Source organism: Chionomys nivalis, chromosome X, assembly GCF_950005125.1.
Source record: "Chionomys nivalis chromosome X, mChiNiv1.1, whole genome shotgun sequence".
In the NCBI taxonomy this organism is placed as follows: domain Eukaryota; kingdom Metazoa; phylum Chordata; class Mammalia; order Rodentia; family Cricetidae; genus Chionomys; species Chionomys nivalis.
Genome location: NC_080112.1, coordinates 35,153,233 through 35,168,778, shown reverse-complemented (window position 1 = coordinate 35,168,778; position 15,546 = coordinate 35,153,233). Strand labels below are relative to the sequence as shown.

General features: G+C 38.0%; 1 protein-coding gene across 10 annotated transcripts in view; it reads right to left on the bottom strand.

The window, feature by feature from the left end:
• Positions 1-7,320: 7,320 nt before the first annotated feature.
• Positions 7,321-15,546, bottom strand: part of Kdm6a (lysine demethylase 6A) — a 145,450-nt gene continuing 137,224 nt past the window's right edge. For 8 of the 10 annotated variants that reach the window (XM_057759296.1, XM_057759299.1, XM_057759291.1 and 5 more), the window contains 3 exons: positions 13,072-13,198; positions 10,725-10,895; positions 7,321-9,731 (listed from right to left, as the gene is read on the bottom strand). In XM_057759296.1, coding sequence (XP_057615279.1) covers positions 9,702-9,731; positions 10,725-10,895; positions 13,072-13,198 — 328 coding nt within the window. In that variant the 3' untranslated portion in view covers positions 7,321-9,701. Of the gene's footprint in view, positions 9,732-10,707; positions 10,896-13,071; positions 13,199-15,546 lie in introns of all 10 variants that reach the window. The other 2 variants (XM_057759297.1, XM_057759300.1) reach the window with 1 other exon arrangement.

The following is a 15,546-nucleotide window of genomic DNA, read 5'->3' as shown; positions in this document are numbered from 1 at the left end:
AATTTATCTGTGCACCCCCTGTCTGCAGCAAGTTCTGGGCTCCATGGAGAGAGGTTTGGAGGTTCCCCGTACGGGCCACCACTTGTCCAGCAAGGAAGATGCAACACCGGAGCTCTTCTTGCAAGCAGTTTATTCAGGACCTTATTTACAGCTTCTCTCTCTTTCCCTTTCTCTCTCTCTCCCTCCCTCCTCGGGCAAACCTCTCCCAACCCTTAAATAGGCATAGGCCGCCAACCCCGGATTGCCACGTGGGCACTGTCCATAGGTCCACACATATGCAAGCAGCTGATGATCATTGCGTGATAATAGCATAAGTCAGGCCTTAGCCATATAAGGAGTTGATTATTATTGAGAGCACTCGCTTTCGGGATCACGGAGGGTGGAAGCCAGCACCATCAGGTGTGGCTCCACGCAGCTCTCTACACATCACCATCAGGTGCGGCTCCACGCAGCTCTCTACAATTCATGAAACTTTCTTGCAGTTGACTGGCATTTTCTGGGGAATTAAATGGAGCTAAGTCTAGGATAATATTAATTCATGCACTCTGAACCCTATCTGATTTAGTATTTGGGCTGATCAATATTTTAATACACACAGTAGTGACTAAAAGTTGGGGGTGGGGAAGGTTAAAGGATACAAAATAGCAGATATGCATGATAAACAAATTCAAAAGTTCTAATGAATAAAATGGACTAAAGTTAACAAACTGGCACCATAATAGGGACAGAGGTTTTTAGCTACTTTTAAATCAATGTACAAAGATAGCTGTTAATGTTTCACTATAGTAACCATTCTATTACCTGCATGCATACCATAAAATACTAGGAAAACATTCAAGGGGACTGGGAAATGTTTTAATGGATGGGGATTGGCAGTACTAGCATGAGAATCTGCATTTGAATCCTTTGTATTCACATAAAGATAAGCATGGCTATATATGTGTCTGTAACTAGTTCATTTTATGAGACAGAGACAGGTAAATCATGAGAGCTTGCTGGCCAGTCAACCTAGCCAAAACAGCAACCTTGCAGTTCAGTGGGAGACCCTGTCTCAAGGTAGAAAGTGATTGAGGTCTCAGTGTATCTCTGTGTGTGTGTCTCTCTCTTTCTCTCTCTCTCACACACACTTGGATATATTCTTCCACATCAGTATTATTTATGAATTTGAACTTGTCCCCTCCCCCTATGTTCTAAGTAGCATCATCCTGAAAACCTTGGCAACTAGAGATTATAGATTTTAATCCTGACTTCCATTTGTTTATTTAAAACATTTGTGTACATGGGCACTAGAACTGCACTTGCATTTTCTGTAAGAACAGCACATGAACCTTCTCCAGCCCTGATTTCTATTTGTTCAACAGATTTGTATATAAGCATCTTAAATGTTCAATCCAATAAATACTTTTAATGAACGATAATGAAATCCTTAATATCAAATTCTCTAAAGACATTTTCATTCTGCCAAATGTATTATATACACCTCAAATTGTAAAGCACCACAATTAACCCTTAACTATAAATATTTAAGCCTTCAAATCAGTGCATTCACTCTTTCCTCTTTTCTTTTAAAATAAATATATCGCACCCATGTATTTTTGAAGGCAAGTATATTTTGGAGTACTGCTTCATATTAAACATACCTTTAAATGCTATTTTCACTTTTAAATTCTGTGTATACATGTGGGATCATATGCGGATCCATGTGATTGTGGAGTCCAGAAGAGGATATCAGATCTCCTGAACCTAGATGGAGTTACAGGCAATTGTGAGTGGCCTGATGTGGGTGTTGGGAATTGAACCTGGGTCCTCAGGAAGAGCAATACAAGCTGTTATGCAATGACCCATCTCTCCAGCCCATTTAACCTATCTTTGATCTCACACAAAGATATAGCTGTTGTCCAGTCCAATTATTAATAGTGGTCTTTCAATCTCATGTGAATCCTGCTCTGAACTATAACAGATATGGTCAATTTAATTATAGGCTATCAAGTTTAAAGACATCTTGATCTTGGTAAAGAAAAATTCCAATAGGAAAGATCCTTACTGCAAGCACAATGGTGCAAACACATTGAGTCCCTAGTTTTTTTAGTAAGAAGTACAATCTGGAATGGGACTGCAAAATGATATTTTGGCTTCCCCACCAAATAACCACAATACTTGATGCAAATTACATAACCTCCATTTAACCTAATTTACTTAAATGTAAAGATGAGGTTAAAATAGTACTTAAGTCAAGGCTAAATGGATGGAAGTACTAAGTAAGCACAAGTCCATAGTAGAAATACTGAAGTCACGACAGTGTCATTCTCATTTTACTGTTCAATATACGCACAGACACACAAACACCAGAAAATTTGAGGAAATCTGTTCTCTTTCTACCATTTTGAGTTTTGGGGATCAAACTCAGGTTGCAGGCTTTTTGCAAGAGCTCTTCCTTTCCTCACATCACCAGCCCTATATATGTTCTGAGATTGGTTGGGGATCTACCAGTCTGACAACCACCAAGGAGTAACAACACAATTTGTTACCTGGAGGTCCTGTAAAGACCAAATCTCATTTATGTCTCTCAAAATTAATACCTTTCCTGGCCATCAGGTTGTTGCTTCACTGAAGTAGCTCTGGTAAATATCAACAATTAACTGACAACCCTGTTAATCCTCATCTTTGCTGCATGGTATGGTTACTTTTTCAAAAAGTTCTGGCCTAATTCTAGTTAGCTTAAGCTTTTTGTCCCTTTGAAGCTTGCTATTCTGTGTGCTGGTATTTTTATTGGATTTGGCACCCTGCTTTCTCATTTAACAGTTCCTGTATTATGTTGTAGTTCTTTACCAACACCTTAAAGGATACTCAGCTATTCTTGTGGTCCAGGTCACACCTTAATTTCAGACCCAAACATCCAATTGCTACTTTAACAGTTAAATCGTCTGCCTCCAGAGCTTCTCACACTATTTCCTATTCTGGCTGCAGGTACTCTCACTTACCTGGAAAAGATTTATTCAGTCCTATAGACTTAGTCTTTAAAATTCAAAGTTCAAGCCCATATCATCTCTTCCTTTTAGTTCTGAGCTTTAGAAATATCCTAGTTGCAATGCAGTTAAGAAATGGCTACAAAGGGCAATAAAACCAGGCATAGTAGTGTAAACTTGTAATCTGTGTTCAGGAGAACCATAAGTTCAAGGTCAACCTAAGAAACATTGTGAGCTCTCATCTCAGAAGAAACAAAACCAATAAAGATGCGGTAAGATCACTGTAAACTCAATGTTCTTTGGCTTAAATCTAATAGGTGGTATATTAAATAAAAGCCGAAATACAAATATCGCAATACTTGGAATTCCCAAATCATCTTGCCCTCTTAGGTGTAATGATGCTGAAATGCATGCCCTAGTGTTGCTCCTGCTACTTGGCATCTCCTCTCTGTTTCCTAGGATATATACCCATGAACCTCCCTTCCTAGATATACAAGCTGGAAAGCAGGGATCACATCTTATACATATGCACAATTATGTGGAACAAATGAAAATCCACGTAACTTTATGGCGTGGAACGTGTGTATTGCTACCCCACCAGACACACAATAAAAAAACTTGTTATTTCGTATCCAGAGGCAGATACCTCATTTGAATTACACTAATAATATTTAATCCTCAGTTTCAATTGGTTAGTCACTAGTACTCTGAAAGGTACTAATTATCAATTTATTACTTTGGAAAAGTGACTTATTACAAAATGTAAAACCTAGAACTGTAGAGAGTTGCATGGAGTCACACCTGATGGCAATGTGTAGAGAGCTGCGTGGAGCCGCACCTCATGGTGCTGGCTTCTGCCCTCTGCAATCCCGAAAGCGAGTGCTCTCTGTGATAATCAACTCCTAATATCAACTAGGCCTGACTTATGCTATTATCATGCAATGATTGTCAGCTGCTTGCATATGCGTGGACCTATGGGCAGTGCCCACCTGGCAATCCGGGGTTGGTTGCCCATGCCTACTTAAGGACTGGGAGAGGTTTGCCCAGGGAGAGGGGAAAAGAGAGAGAGAGAGACAGAGACAGACAGACAGAGACAGACAGAGAGGGAGAGAGAGAACGCATTGTCAAAAGGTCCTGAATAAAACTGCTTAGCAAGAAGAGCTCCGGTGTTGCGCATCTTCCTTGCTGGACAAGGGGGCCGCGACAAGTGGTGGCCCGTACGGGGACAAGTGGTGCCATGTACAGGGAACCTCCAAACCTCTCTCCGTGGAGCCCAGAACTTGCTGTAGTCAGGGGGTGCACTGTATAATCCTCAGGTAAAAGCTGGGGATCCGCGAAAAAAGCGGGTTTTCCGCTCTTGCCGGTAGAAGGGAGAGTGTGGGAGTAATGAGGGCCGCGACTATAGCGGACGGATCAAAGTGAGAGCCACGACCAAAGTGGACGGTTTAAAGTAAAACTAAAAGGAAAAATGGAATTTTAGAATGGGTGCTTCAACATCACACCTGATTTTTCTGGCTCTTAACGAGCTGTTAAGGAGCGCATTGGAAAGGTTTTTGACTGAATGTGACACAATTGCTCCTTGGTTTGCCGTCTCTGGCAATCTTAATGTGTCATCCTGGGACAAGCTTGGTAGAGATCTGAATTTTTCCGCTGAACAAGGTATGCTAAGGAAGGGAGTTAGATTCATGTGGTTTGAATTACGGAGACCTCCTGAGTTTGCAGTGGAGTGTGAGCAGCTGCGGCTCCAAGGCCAAGCAGCACTGAGGGTCTGCAAAGCTGCAAACACCCAGGACCTGCCTTGAGGACCGACAAGGCCAGAACACTAGGCCACTCCCAGCATGTGCCTCAGGGCAGAGAAGCCAGCACAACGATAAGATCTGTGGGCTTGGACCTCTGTCCCTGCCCCAGGCAAAAGGCCAAGATGGGATCCCTCCCACCGCGTTGGGGTCAGGGCCGGCAGCTCTGCGCTGCCATGCCTCCACCTTACAGCTCAGTGGGGAAGTGGAGTCTCCGAGTCTCCCCCCCCCTCCCCCGCAAGACAGGGACCCTTCAGTGGTTCGCTCCACTCCGTGCACCAGTCTGGACCCAGAACGAATGCAGCTGGGGCAGAAAGGCAGCTGGAACAGAGCTTTGCTAGGTGGCTGTGGTGGAAGGCACATTGCCTCAGCAGTCAGTGCCTAGCCTGGCGGATGCCACAGCAGTGCTAAGAGTATCAGCAAACGCAACAAGTGCTGGAGCTGAGACAAGCTGGAGCACAGACCCCACAGGGCTGCCCAAGAACGCAGCAGCGTAGCTGCAGGGCAAGGAAAAGGTAATGGCAGTTTTAGGCTCTGCAGGCCGCTGAAGAGTCTGCGGCAGAGCGAATTTAAATCAAGAGACTGCCCTATTGTAGGAGCAGGTGGACCTATGGCTGGTACAACAAATGTCTTGTTCATTATTTCATTTGTATGACATCTGTTAATATTGCTAATGCCTCTTATGTGGTGAAACAACTCAATGGTTACTTGAACAGCCCTTGAAATGTTACAAATAGCACACCAGATTGTTGATACCTGTGTGATCTGTTTTAGCCAAAGGGTTGGTAGAATACCATAGCCCAAATGGGAGGTTGGGTCTAGTGGTGATTAGGAACCCTACTGCTGGCAATCTCAACACCTGTTGTCATGGGCATTTATCTTTAAATCCTGTGTAAGATCAGACAACCCATGAGAATGCTGCATATGGTCACTTAACAGAAGCAGGATAAGCTGGGCTGCTAGGGAAGCCAAAGAGGTGCACGAGGGAGGTGTCTTCCATGCACTCAGCTGACAAGAATGAATGTGCCACGGGGGTATGGCAGCTGGGGTATGTTGAGAGGCAAGTCCATACCCTAGTCTGTCAGACATTTCTATCCATCAGGGGCTGTGTGTGACCAGCATTCAGTATGAAAGATTAACCCATGCAGCTAATTTGTCTAAAGAATTGTCTAGCTATCTTTTAGGTAATTGGTCTGGTGAATTCGAAAACTACTGGAAAAGCTGCGAGTGGCTACTGCAGATTCCACACGCATGGATACCAGCCTGGCAGAAGGGACTATATCTTCCTGAATCACTCCATGGATCACCTGAAGGAGTGGGCGGGAGTAGGAGCCGGGCAGGCTTAATGGTGCTTGCCTCCCTGGTGTGCCAGTGGGGCGTCTGCCACATAAGGGTTTCACAGCATCGCAATGCAGTTATGATCATTCAGGCCTTCACGGCCATTGAAGCAGGACAGTCTCCCCAAGTTTGGCTAGAGATGTAAGCGAGCACAGGATGAGAGGCTTGCACACTGCACTTGAGGTAAGCATACATCAACCTCAAGAAGAGCAAGTCTGATTGCATGTGTGTTGGTGTCTAGCTCCCACCTCTGTAAAAGGACACCGGACAGGTCTAGTGTTCTCTGGGTGGATGACACCTGGACAGACACTAGTACATGTTCCATTTTTAACAGATCAGACCTCTACTCTTGCCTGTTGCTTTACAAAACAAAAAGGGGAACTATAGAGAGCTGCGTGGAGTCACACCTGATGGCACTGTGTAGAGAGCTGCGTGGAGCCGCACCTCATGGTGCTGGCTTCCATCCTCCGCAATCCCGAAAGCGAGTGCTCTCTGTGATAATCAACTCCTAATATCAACTAGGCCTGACTTATGCTATTATCACGCAATGATTGTCAGCTGCTTGCATATGCGTGGACCTATGGGCAGTGCCCACCTGGCAATCCGGGGTTGGTTGCCCATGCCTACTTAAGGGCTGGGAGAGGTTTGCCCAGGGAGAGGGGAAAAGAGAGAGGGTGAGGGTAAGAGTGAGAGAGAGGGAGAGAGAGAACGCATTGTCAAAAGGTCCTGAATAAAACTGCTTAGCAAGAAGAGCTCCGGTGTGTCGTGCGTCCTTTTTGCTGGCCGAGGGGGACTGCGACATAGAACTTTTGATTTAACCTAAATAACAGGTTAAGTAAACTGAATTGCTATATTTATGTTCATTAAGGTTAATTACTTTTTAATTAGTGCCAATAAGAAGAAAATTTTGTTGCCACTTTGAATCAATGTCTGTTTTGTATTGCATTATGTGGTAAGTTTCTTTTTCTGAACAGTGTATGTGCAGTGATGCATTTCATTATGAAGCCATCAGTATAGTGTGTGACTTAATGGATTTACCTATAAAAGCAATTAAAAAAACCCCAAACTATCCTAGCTTCTAAAACCTGAAAAATGCAAAGCATAAAAGGCTGTGTTAATTGACGCAAAGCTGCTTACAAAGAACTTCACTCATCTATTTGAGAATACTGATTTGTTTTCTACTTTCAATCTTTTCTACTCATTGAAAGACTAAGTTCCTAGCAAGTATTAATCTTGATATATTTATTTAAATGTGTGTTACATAAAATCTCTCCTACGTAAATGCAAGACAACATACTCATCTTGACAATAGATTAATCTTAACAAAATCACACAGAAGATATGCCAGTAAGAAAAATGAAAACTGAGTAAGAACAGTTGGATGTTTTAGCCTTTAAGGTTAGCTTACAATTTTTTTGTTCACAAAACATTTAGTTTATTTCACTCTGGAGGACTTCCCGGATAGATGGTTTTCATAAAGCAACCATTTAAACTATTTGTGGTTAAACATACTGATTAATACTCTGATAAATGGCTTGGGAATTATTCCTTCATGAAGATTTAAGAAATGAATGCCAACGGCTGGGCGGTGGTGGTGCACGCCTTTAATCCCATCACTTGGGAGGCAGAGGCAGGCGGATCTCTGTGAGTTCGAGACCAGCCTGGTCTACAAGAGTTAGTTCCAGGACAGGCTCCAAAACCACAGAGAAACCCTGTCTCGAAAAACAAACAAAAACAAAAAAAAACAAAACAAAAAAAGAAATGAATGCCAATAAACAATCAGCTTATCACGTTAGTAACCAACTGAATAAAACATCTCTAAGCTTTCAGTCCTTAAATTGCTAAGAAGATACACTCCAAAAACTGAAAAGATAATGCATTCAGAATAACATGTTAAGAGATAGGACTGTTAAATTATATAAATCAGCCAACCAACCACCCCACTCACCATTTACTTAAAGGATTCTTTGTTTCTTCCCTAATTTTGTGGAAAATTGTTTAAAATTATATTATAAAATGGAAATGTGTTCCAAGTACTTCAGAAAACTGAGGTGCAAATCCAAGGCACCATTATTATTATTATTATAAAACAAAATACTAGCATTAATTAATAGTAATTTTTGAATGTTATATAGCCTAATATATTCTACTGGTAATAAGGAATTTGTAGCCATCCACCCCACTGTCATGCATACAGGAAGACGTAAGATTTCAAAATTGTCTAACATTAAAAAAATAAGCCTTTTAATTTATTTGCATTCTAAAACAGGGCACTTCATCCTGGAATGTTTCCCCATATAAAATGCGGAGTAATGTACAGGATTTGGCAAGCCTGTATTAAAATGCCCTTTAAAGTTTTACGTTCAATCACTATTTGTTTTGTATTATACTACATTTTGGCAGAATTTTTTTTTTTTTATTTGTAACTGCAGTAGTTGCAATTTAACAATAAACCAGTCTGACATTTTAGGTCTTGAAGATACATACCATATATATTTCTGTAAAAATAATCATACTTTTTGTAAGCAACTTTACAGTAGACACCTCAAAAATCTATCATAGATGTGAAACTTAAAACAAGAAAAATTTAAGTTCTAAATCTTTATACATATATATCTAGATTTCTATATATATTATATATACAGACATAAGTATATATAAAATATATATAATCAGATTTGAAAAGTGAACAAAAATTGGGCACTGTACATAAATTCTTTTTAAAACTCAAACAATAGAAAACTCTTTAAACATTAAACAATTTTAATAAAAGTTTCTGTACAATGCTAAGCAGTTTTATTTACACATAGAAAATGTAATTGGAGTAGTGCTTCAAATTACAGAACTCCTTAAAATTTCAATGGCAGGTAAATCTGGAAAAAAATAACAGCATTCCATCCACAAATATTTTCAAGCAATAAATATTTATAAATAGTGTAAATTTACATCAAGATTAGAAACAAAAATCACAAAACTGAAGTTTATTTCTTAGTCTATGTGCAATCCATTATCTTTGTGACTTGGCTGTTAATTTTTTTTTTTAATGTTTTATTTAGGAACCAAAAGTATAACCATCATGGTTTCAAAACAAGACAGAAAAACATAAAAGTAGTAAAAAAGTTTCTTACTTAACTTTCCACATTAAAAAGAAAAAAAAAGTGGACCAAAGAAAGACTTAAAACTACTAACTACCTTACAAAGAAACGACCAGCTAGGCTAGTAGCATATTTTTTTTTCAAGGAAAATTCTGAAAGGGAAAATATAGATGAAAACAAATTCATCAGCCCAGAAATAGAGAAATATAAAAGAGGTTGTCTTCAAGTCAGTAGTCTGTATGATGTTGCCAGTTTTGTCAGATATATACAAAATATGGGAATTACTATTTTTTTCTGAAGTTCAGCTATTTAGTTTTTTTGAGAGTCCCGGCGTATGAGCAGTACTCTCCCCCGTCCAGTTGGTTGACACTCCACACTTGGAAGGTTGCATAGACACAGTTTTCAGCCAGCAGCCTTACGAGATAGCTACAAAAACTAGTGGTGCAGAACTGGGTTACTTCCTGAATAGCAGAAAAGGTCTCATGTTTAATGTCCATGGAACAATATCAAGATGAGGCGGATGGTAATGGAGGAGCCTGGAAATAAAAGCAAGGTAGACTATTTTGGTATACTCATCATTAGTTGTGTTTCTTTGTTTACAGCTACAAATATATAGTTGGTTTATGAGATTAGAAGACATTTTCTGTTCGACAGTCTTGCTACACAGTGTAACAGAACAACTTCCCTTGTGATCTTTCCCACCGGGACACTTTTTCTAAGAATCTAAGACCATCCTTATTTCACTGTGCCTCCAAAAGCTCTTAGAAAATTAGTTTACCACTTTTTACATATTGCTTTCTTTGACAGGACTTTAAAAAACAATTTAAACAAATTAACTACAATTTTACTAGTGACAGCCTTCTGCGATCTATCTTACACAGGTAATATTTTTTTTTTTTCGGTAAATTTCAAATGATTTTCTTTTTTCCTGAAGCAATCTTGAAGACCATCCAAATGAAAATATCAGGAACTTCAGTTAGTTTTTGATTACATATGTGGAAAGTATTGGAAGAAAAGAAAAATTCATAAATTATGTCTACAGTTCTATTCAGATCTGCTTTGAGTGAAATGTTTCCCATAAGCACCTGCTGCTTGCAATAAAAAACTTTGTGAGTATAGTTGAATTTCATAAGGTTATACCACACACCAGGAAGCAAGCACTATTCAAATACTCCCACGGAATTAAAACATCTGCTAATACACAATTCTAAACAATTTCAATTAGCCCGAAAAGGAGAAGTATATTTCAAAGTATACTCTCTGATTCTTTTTGTGGGCACTAACTATGTAAACAAGCATTCTATCAACCAAGTTGAAATGATACGATATACGTCAATTTTACAGGAATACTTAGAGGAGATGGTGGTGGGACCAATACACACATACACACACACACACACCCTCATGCAGTATCTTGAACCAAAGGAAAATCTACATATTTCATTCATTACCTCCCATTTATCAGGTGGCAGAACATACACTACTGCCTCTCAACCCAGCTAATGTACTCACATGTTGATTTCACTTACTAATGTAAATTGGTCATAGACTTGCATCAGGTCCTCCATTTTGTACTGTTCTAGCACCACAAAATTTTCCAGATTTCCACTTGTTTTTCGTGCACAATCTTGGCAATGCACTATGTAAGTCTTTCGAGAATTACTCTCATTAGTGACAAAAAGCAAATCAAAAACCTCCACCTGTTTTACACAAATAAAAACTGCGGTCAACAGAGATAGATGGTGATATTTATAGTACGTTTCTATGTAATCATGGACTTCTACTTTAACAGAACTATAGAGAGTCTAAAACATGGAGGAGTGGGTTAAGATGAGACTGAAAATGTTTACCAAATCCCAAAACATGACAGCAGTCGTATTTGGGGGAGGGACTGAAATGAATGTATAAAAATCTGTTAAAACTTAATTTAAAAATTTCATAAATGCCAGTTTAAAATAGTGATCCTTTGACTATTTTCCTTCCTACGTCTCCATGACAAAATTCATCACAGGGGACCACATATAAATACATGCCTTTTTCCATAGACTGAACTCTTTAAATACAAAGACTGTATTCATATTTGCATTGCCAGAGCATGTCACAGTGCCTAGTGCTTACTCAATCCTCAGAACACACCTGTAGTATGAAGGATTATAATCTGATTATTTTACAGATTAGGAAACTGGCAAGTAACAGTAAATAGTGTTATAAGCCTTATGGTAAAACTAGTACTCATAAGTTTTAGAAACATATTAGATATAATATATATTTGTCTTAGAGTAACACTGTAATGTAGGAATCATTCTCACATACTGAGAAGCTCATGTGTTCAATTTTGTGAGGTATAAAACACATCTATTTTCTCATTAACTTACTCTGATCAGGTTACATACCATTAAAATATCTAATGAATTTAATCATTTAAAATTAAAGTCAACACCAGAATCAGTAATTTTCAAGGTTTAGAATATAGATCATCAGTATCGCCATCTGTGACTTATCCTTAAATTTCCTCAAGAATAGAAAACTATTAATGAAAATGAGCTAACTCAAAATCCAGAGTTTATCATATTTCCCATTATCATTAATGGGCAACAACATGAACCTAAGCAGTGGAGCTGGAGAATTTGTATGCATTCTTTAACTTGTCCCTCATTTCTACCTTTTAATAAGTTAGCTTGTGGATTTCATCTTCTTGATCAGTTGTTCTCAATCTATGGGACATAACCCCTTTGGCAAACTTCTAGCTCCAAAAATACTTAAGATTCATAACAGTAGCAAAATTATGAATTAGCAACAAAATAACTTTATGGTTGGGGGTCACGACAACATGAGGAACTTATTGAAGGGTTGCAGCATTAGGAAAGTTGAGAACCACTGTTTATTTTAAAGTTTTGTTCCATTTTAACAACCCATTGCCATATTCTAGTCTAGTATAGTATATGTGGCAAAGGGATCTTCTCTTACAAGATTACTATAATATGTTCCGTTTTCTCTGTCCTCTCCAACCATTTCTTTTTCTGAAACAGACATCTAACTTTGTTGACTTCTCAAAAGTTTCTGGTGGATTCACTGACTCTGGAATAAATATCACATTACCTGACAGCATTCAAAATGCACCGAAAGCTGCATGTCACCTAGATTTATGAGAAGAATCTGTACTGTCAGTATTGTAACCACAATAGACTACCTACCCTCTTCTAAAGCCATTCCATTTCCCCAATCATGGTACCCATTACAGTCAATCTGTATTCTCACTAGAGTTTGTAGAGCCTGTTGAAATCATATTCATCCTTTAAAAGAGGACTAAAAGCTATGGATTTCTTGTTTGTTTCTGTGAGCTCTTATTGCCAATACTGGAAAAAGAAAAACTACATCCATTATTTCTCTCTCTGCATTGTTCTACTAAGCCCACCTTCACATTCATTATAGTCTGATATGCAGTACTATTAGTTGATTGTAATTTATCTTCCTCCGAAAGATTTTAAGTTGCTTTAGACCAGGTACCACTTTATTGTTGTTACTTTCGCAATCTTTAGCCACAGAAGATTGACAAGTGAATTGTGAATTCCACCAGAGAACTAAAGACCAAAGCACACTGAGCTATACTAAACTCAATCCAGCTTATTGACATCTGTGTACATCAAGGTTGTTCCCAATCTAAAATCTCATAACTTTCCAAATGACTCTATAGTAGATACTTTTTAAGGTTAACTAATACTAACACATGATATTATACCATTAAACATTAATATTTGATGAGAAAATATAAAAATTGAACACAATGCTAATCACAGTAAAATGTATTACTAAAAACTTGATTAAAAAACAAAAGAAACTTTTCATAAACAATTGTGGGCAAGAACTATAACTTACCTCACAAATGCTACAATAATGAGCTGGTTCTTCTTTTGTCCGTCCATGCCATATGATCTCTTTTCCTGCAGCAATTAGAGCTTCCCTCAATGTCTGACATTGCTTCAAAGTTCTCAGAAGACAATACCTAAGGGAAAATTTACTCATTACTAGTAGCTAAATATTGCATATTTTTCACCTAAGAGATATACCAATTAGAAATAATGCCAAGAGTCTTAGTCCTAATGCCTATTTTCCTTTTGTTGTTCATCTTCTGCTTCCCCTTGCCAGATATTTTTGAGATCTACCTGATAGCTGAAGATAGCCTATAACTCACTATGCATTTGAGCAGCCTCAAGTTTGAGGCAATCCATCTCTGCCTTCCAAGTGCTAAGACACTAGATATGGGCTAGCATGTTAATTTTTCAGATATCAGATTAAAAAAAAAAATAGGGCAAATGTACAGCAGCCCTAAGGATGACAATATTCTGTCATTTATAGTTGAGATTAATTGGTATTCAAACATGACAACATAAAGGCCTTAATATATAAAAACTGAATCTTTATTTAAATAAGTTCTTACTTTGGTCCTTAGCTGGCGAACTAATTAACCTCTCTAAGCATCACATCCATAAAGTTAGGGGTCTGAACTCCAGATATGAACAGCTATGATTCTAGGCAGGCAGGATGACACATCATCTCTATTCATACCACCTAAATACTCATTAACAGCATCATCTGTGTAGCTGTTTGCATAACTTAAGAGTCCGTGAATAGAGAATAATTTATAAATTTGCTAACTACAAGGTACAAAATTGGTTTAACTATGGTAGAAGAAAAACAGACATGAATTTCTTCGTTTTAACTTAAGGTAACAGTAGAATCCAGTTACAGTAACACAATGGAACAAACTTTTCTTGTAATTTGTACCTCTTCTAGTTCTCACAATTTTTACTAATTTTTCAAGTTTACTTGGAACTGTTATATTTTTGCTCTCCTGTAAATCTTAGCAATCAGATTTTTCCTTTGAACACAGAGGCTGAACTAGACTAATTTCTAAAGCAATTTGAAAGTACCATAGAGAAAAGGTTCATCAACTAAGTATCATCCTGAAAGCAAGGTTTTTCTACTCACTGTCTGGCTGCCATATACAGTAGGTGTTCAATAAATACTTGCCTGTCAAACAATTAAAATTCAAGATATAAGTAATAGTATATTTACCTTCATCTTACTTTCATCATAAGTTAACAGCGTAAAGTATTGCTATTTCCAGGACTCATAGATATTAATTCCTAGGGGATATGACTAGAAAAGGTTATTTAGCTATAAACTTACAAAACACATAATACTGTTAACTTTAGGGTTGCAGGCTGTCTTTAAGGATCATATTCCAAGAAATTCACCGTTTTTGGTTTCTTGGATTTTTTAATGTTTAACAACTTATTTAAAAACATGATTTAAGCTGTGGCTAAACGTCAAACCTAAAAGCAGTTGTCAAAGTAAGCAGCATATGTGTTTATATTTAGGGTACCAGACAAAGTAGCAGCTAAAAACTTTTAGCTCCTGTTACTGTCTTCCCTCTTCCACGTCCCATAGCTCACTCACTAAGGACTAAGGCACAGCTCTTATTCAAGTTTTTTTTTTAAATCAAAGCTTCAAAATACCGTTTTCCTTCTTTAAGAAAAAAAAAAAAAACAATGCCAAACTGCAGATATATAAGAAAGATTTGTAAATTCAACTATGCTCCTATAAAGGCAAACAAAAATAATACAAACAAAAATGAATAAAAATAATCAGGCGGGGAAATGTATCTGGTAATTCACTTGCCTTATGCCAACTATCTGTATTACAAATACAATTATCTTTGTATTTGTACAAGATGAAACTTGGGGCCTCCGTACAAGTAAATTTGTATGAAAGAAAGACAAGTCACTAGACTAGTTGAATTTGGGGTTTGAAAAGCAGGAAGCCTAAAGCATCTCCATCTTACACTTTAGTATTTCTTCTTTTGGGGGGTACTTTCCATGCCCTATTCTCACTCCCTCAAATCTCCCCCACCACCACCACGCGCCCTGAAAAACAGAGCCTTGGATCTACAGATTATTGTTTCAGTCTTTACTCATAAAATGAGCCTTCATTTTCAATGTTATTAACTACTTTGGTAATTTAGCTACAGTTAGCGGATGCCAGGAATAGCCTTCTGCAAATACTCTGTAATTTTTATTTTCTGTTATAATAATCTTAGAAACCTTAGTTTTCTGAAAATGTATAACTACACTTTTTCCTTCCTTTTATTATTTTTTAACATTAAAATTCTGTGTTCAGCAGTTGAAATAGAGAATTTAGAGAGACAAAGAATGAACAAGTTTTTTAAAAAAGATGTGATTTAACTGCAAATCAAGAGATGCAAGGACAATGAATCTAGAAGTCACAACATCAACATTCTCATTACCTGGTAGCAATTAAAATTTCATTTTACTAAGAATTAAAGAGTAA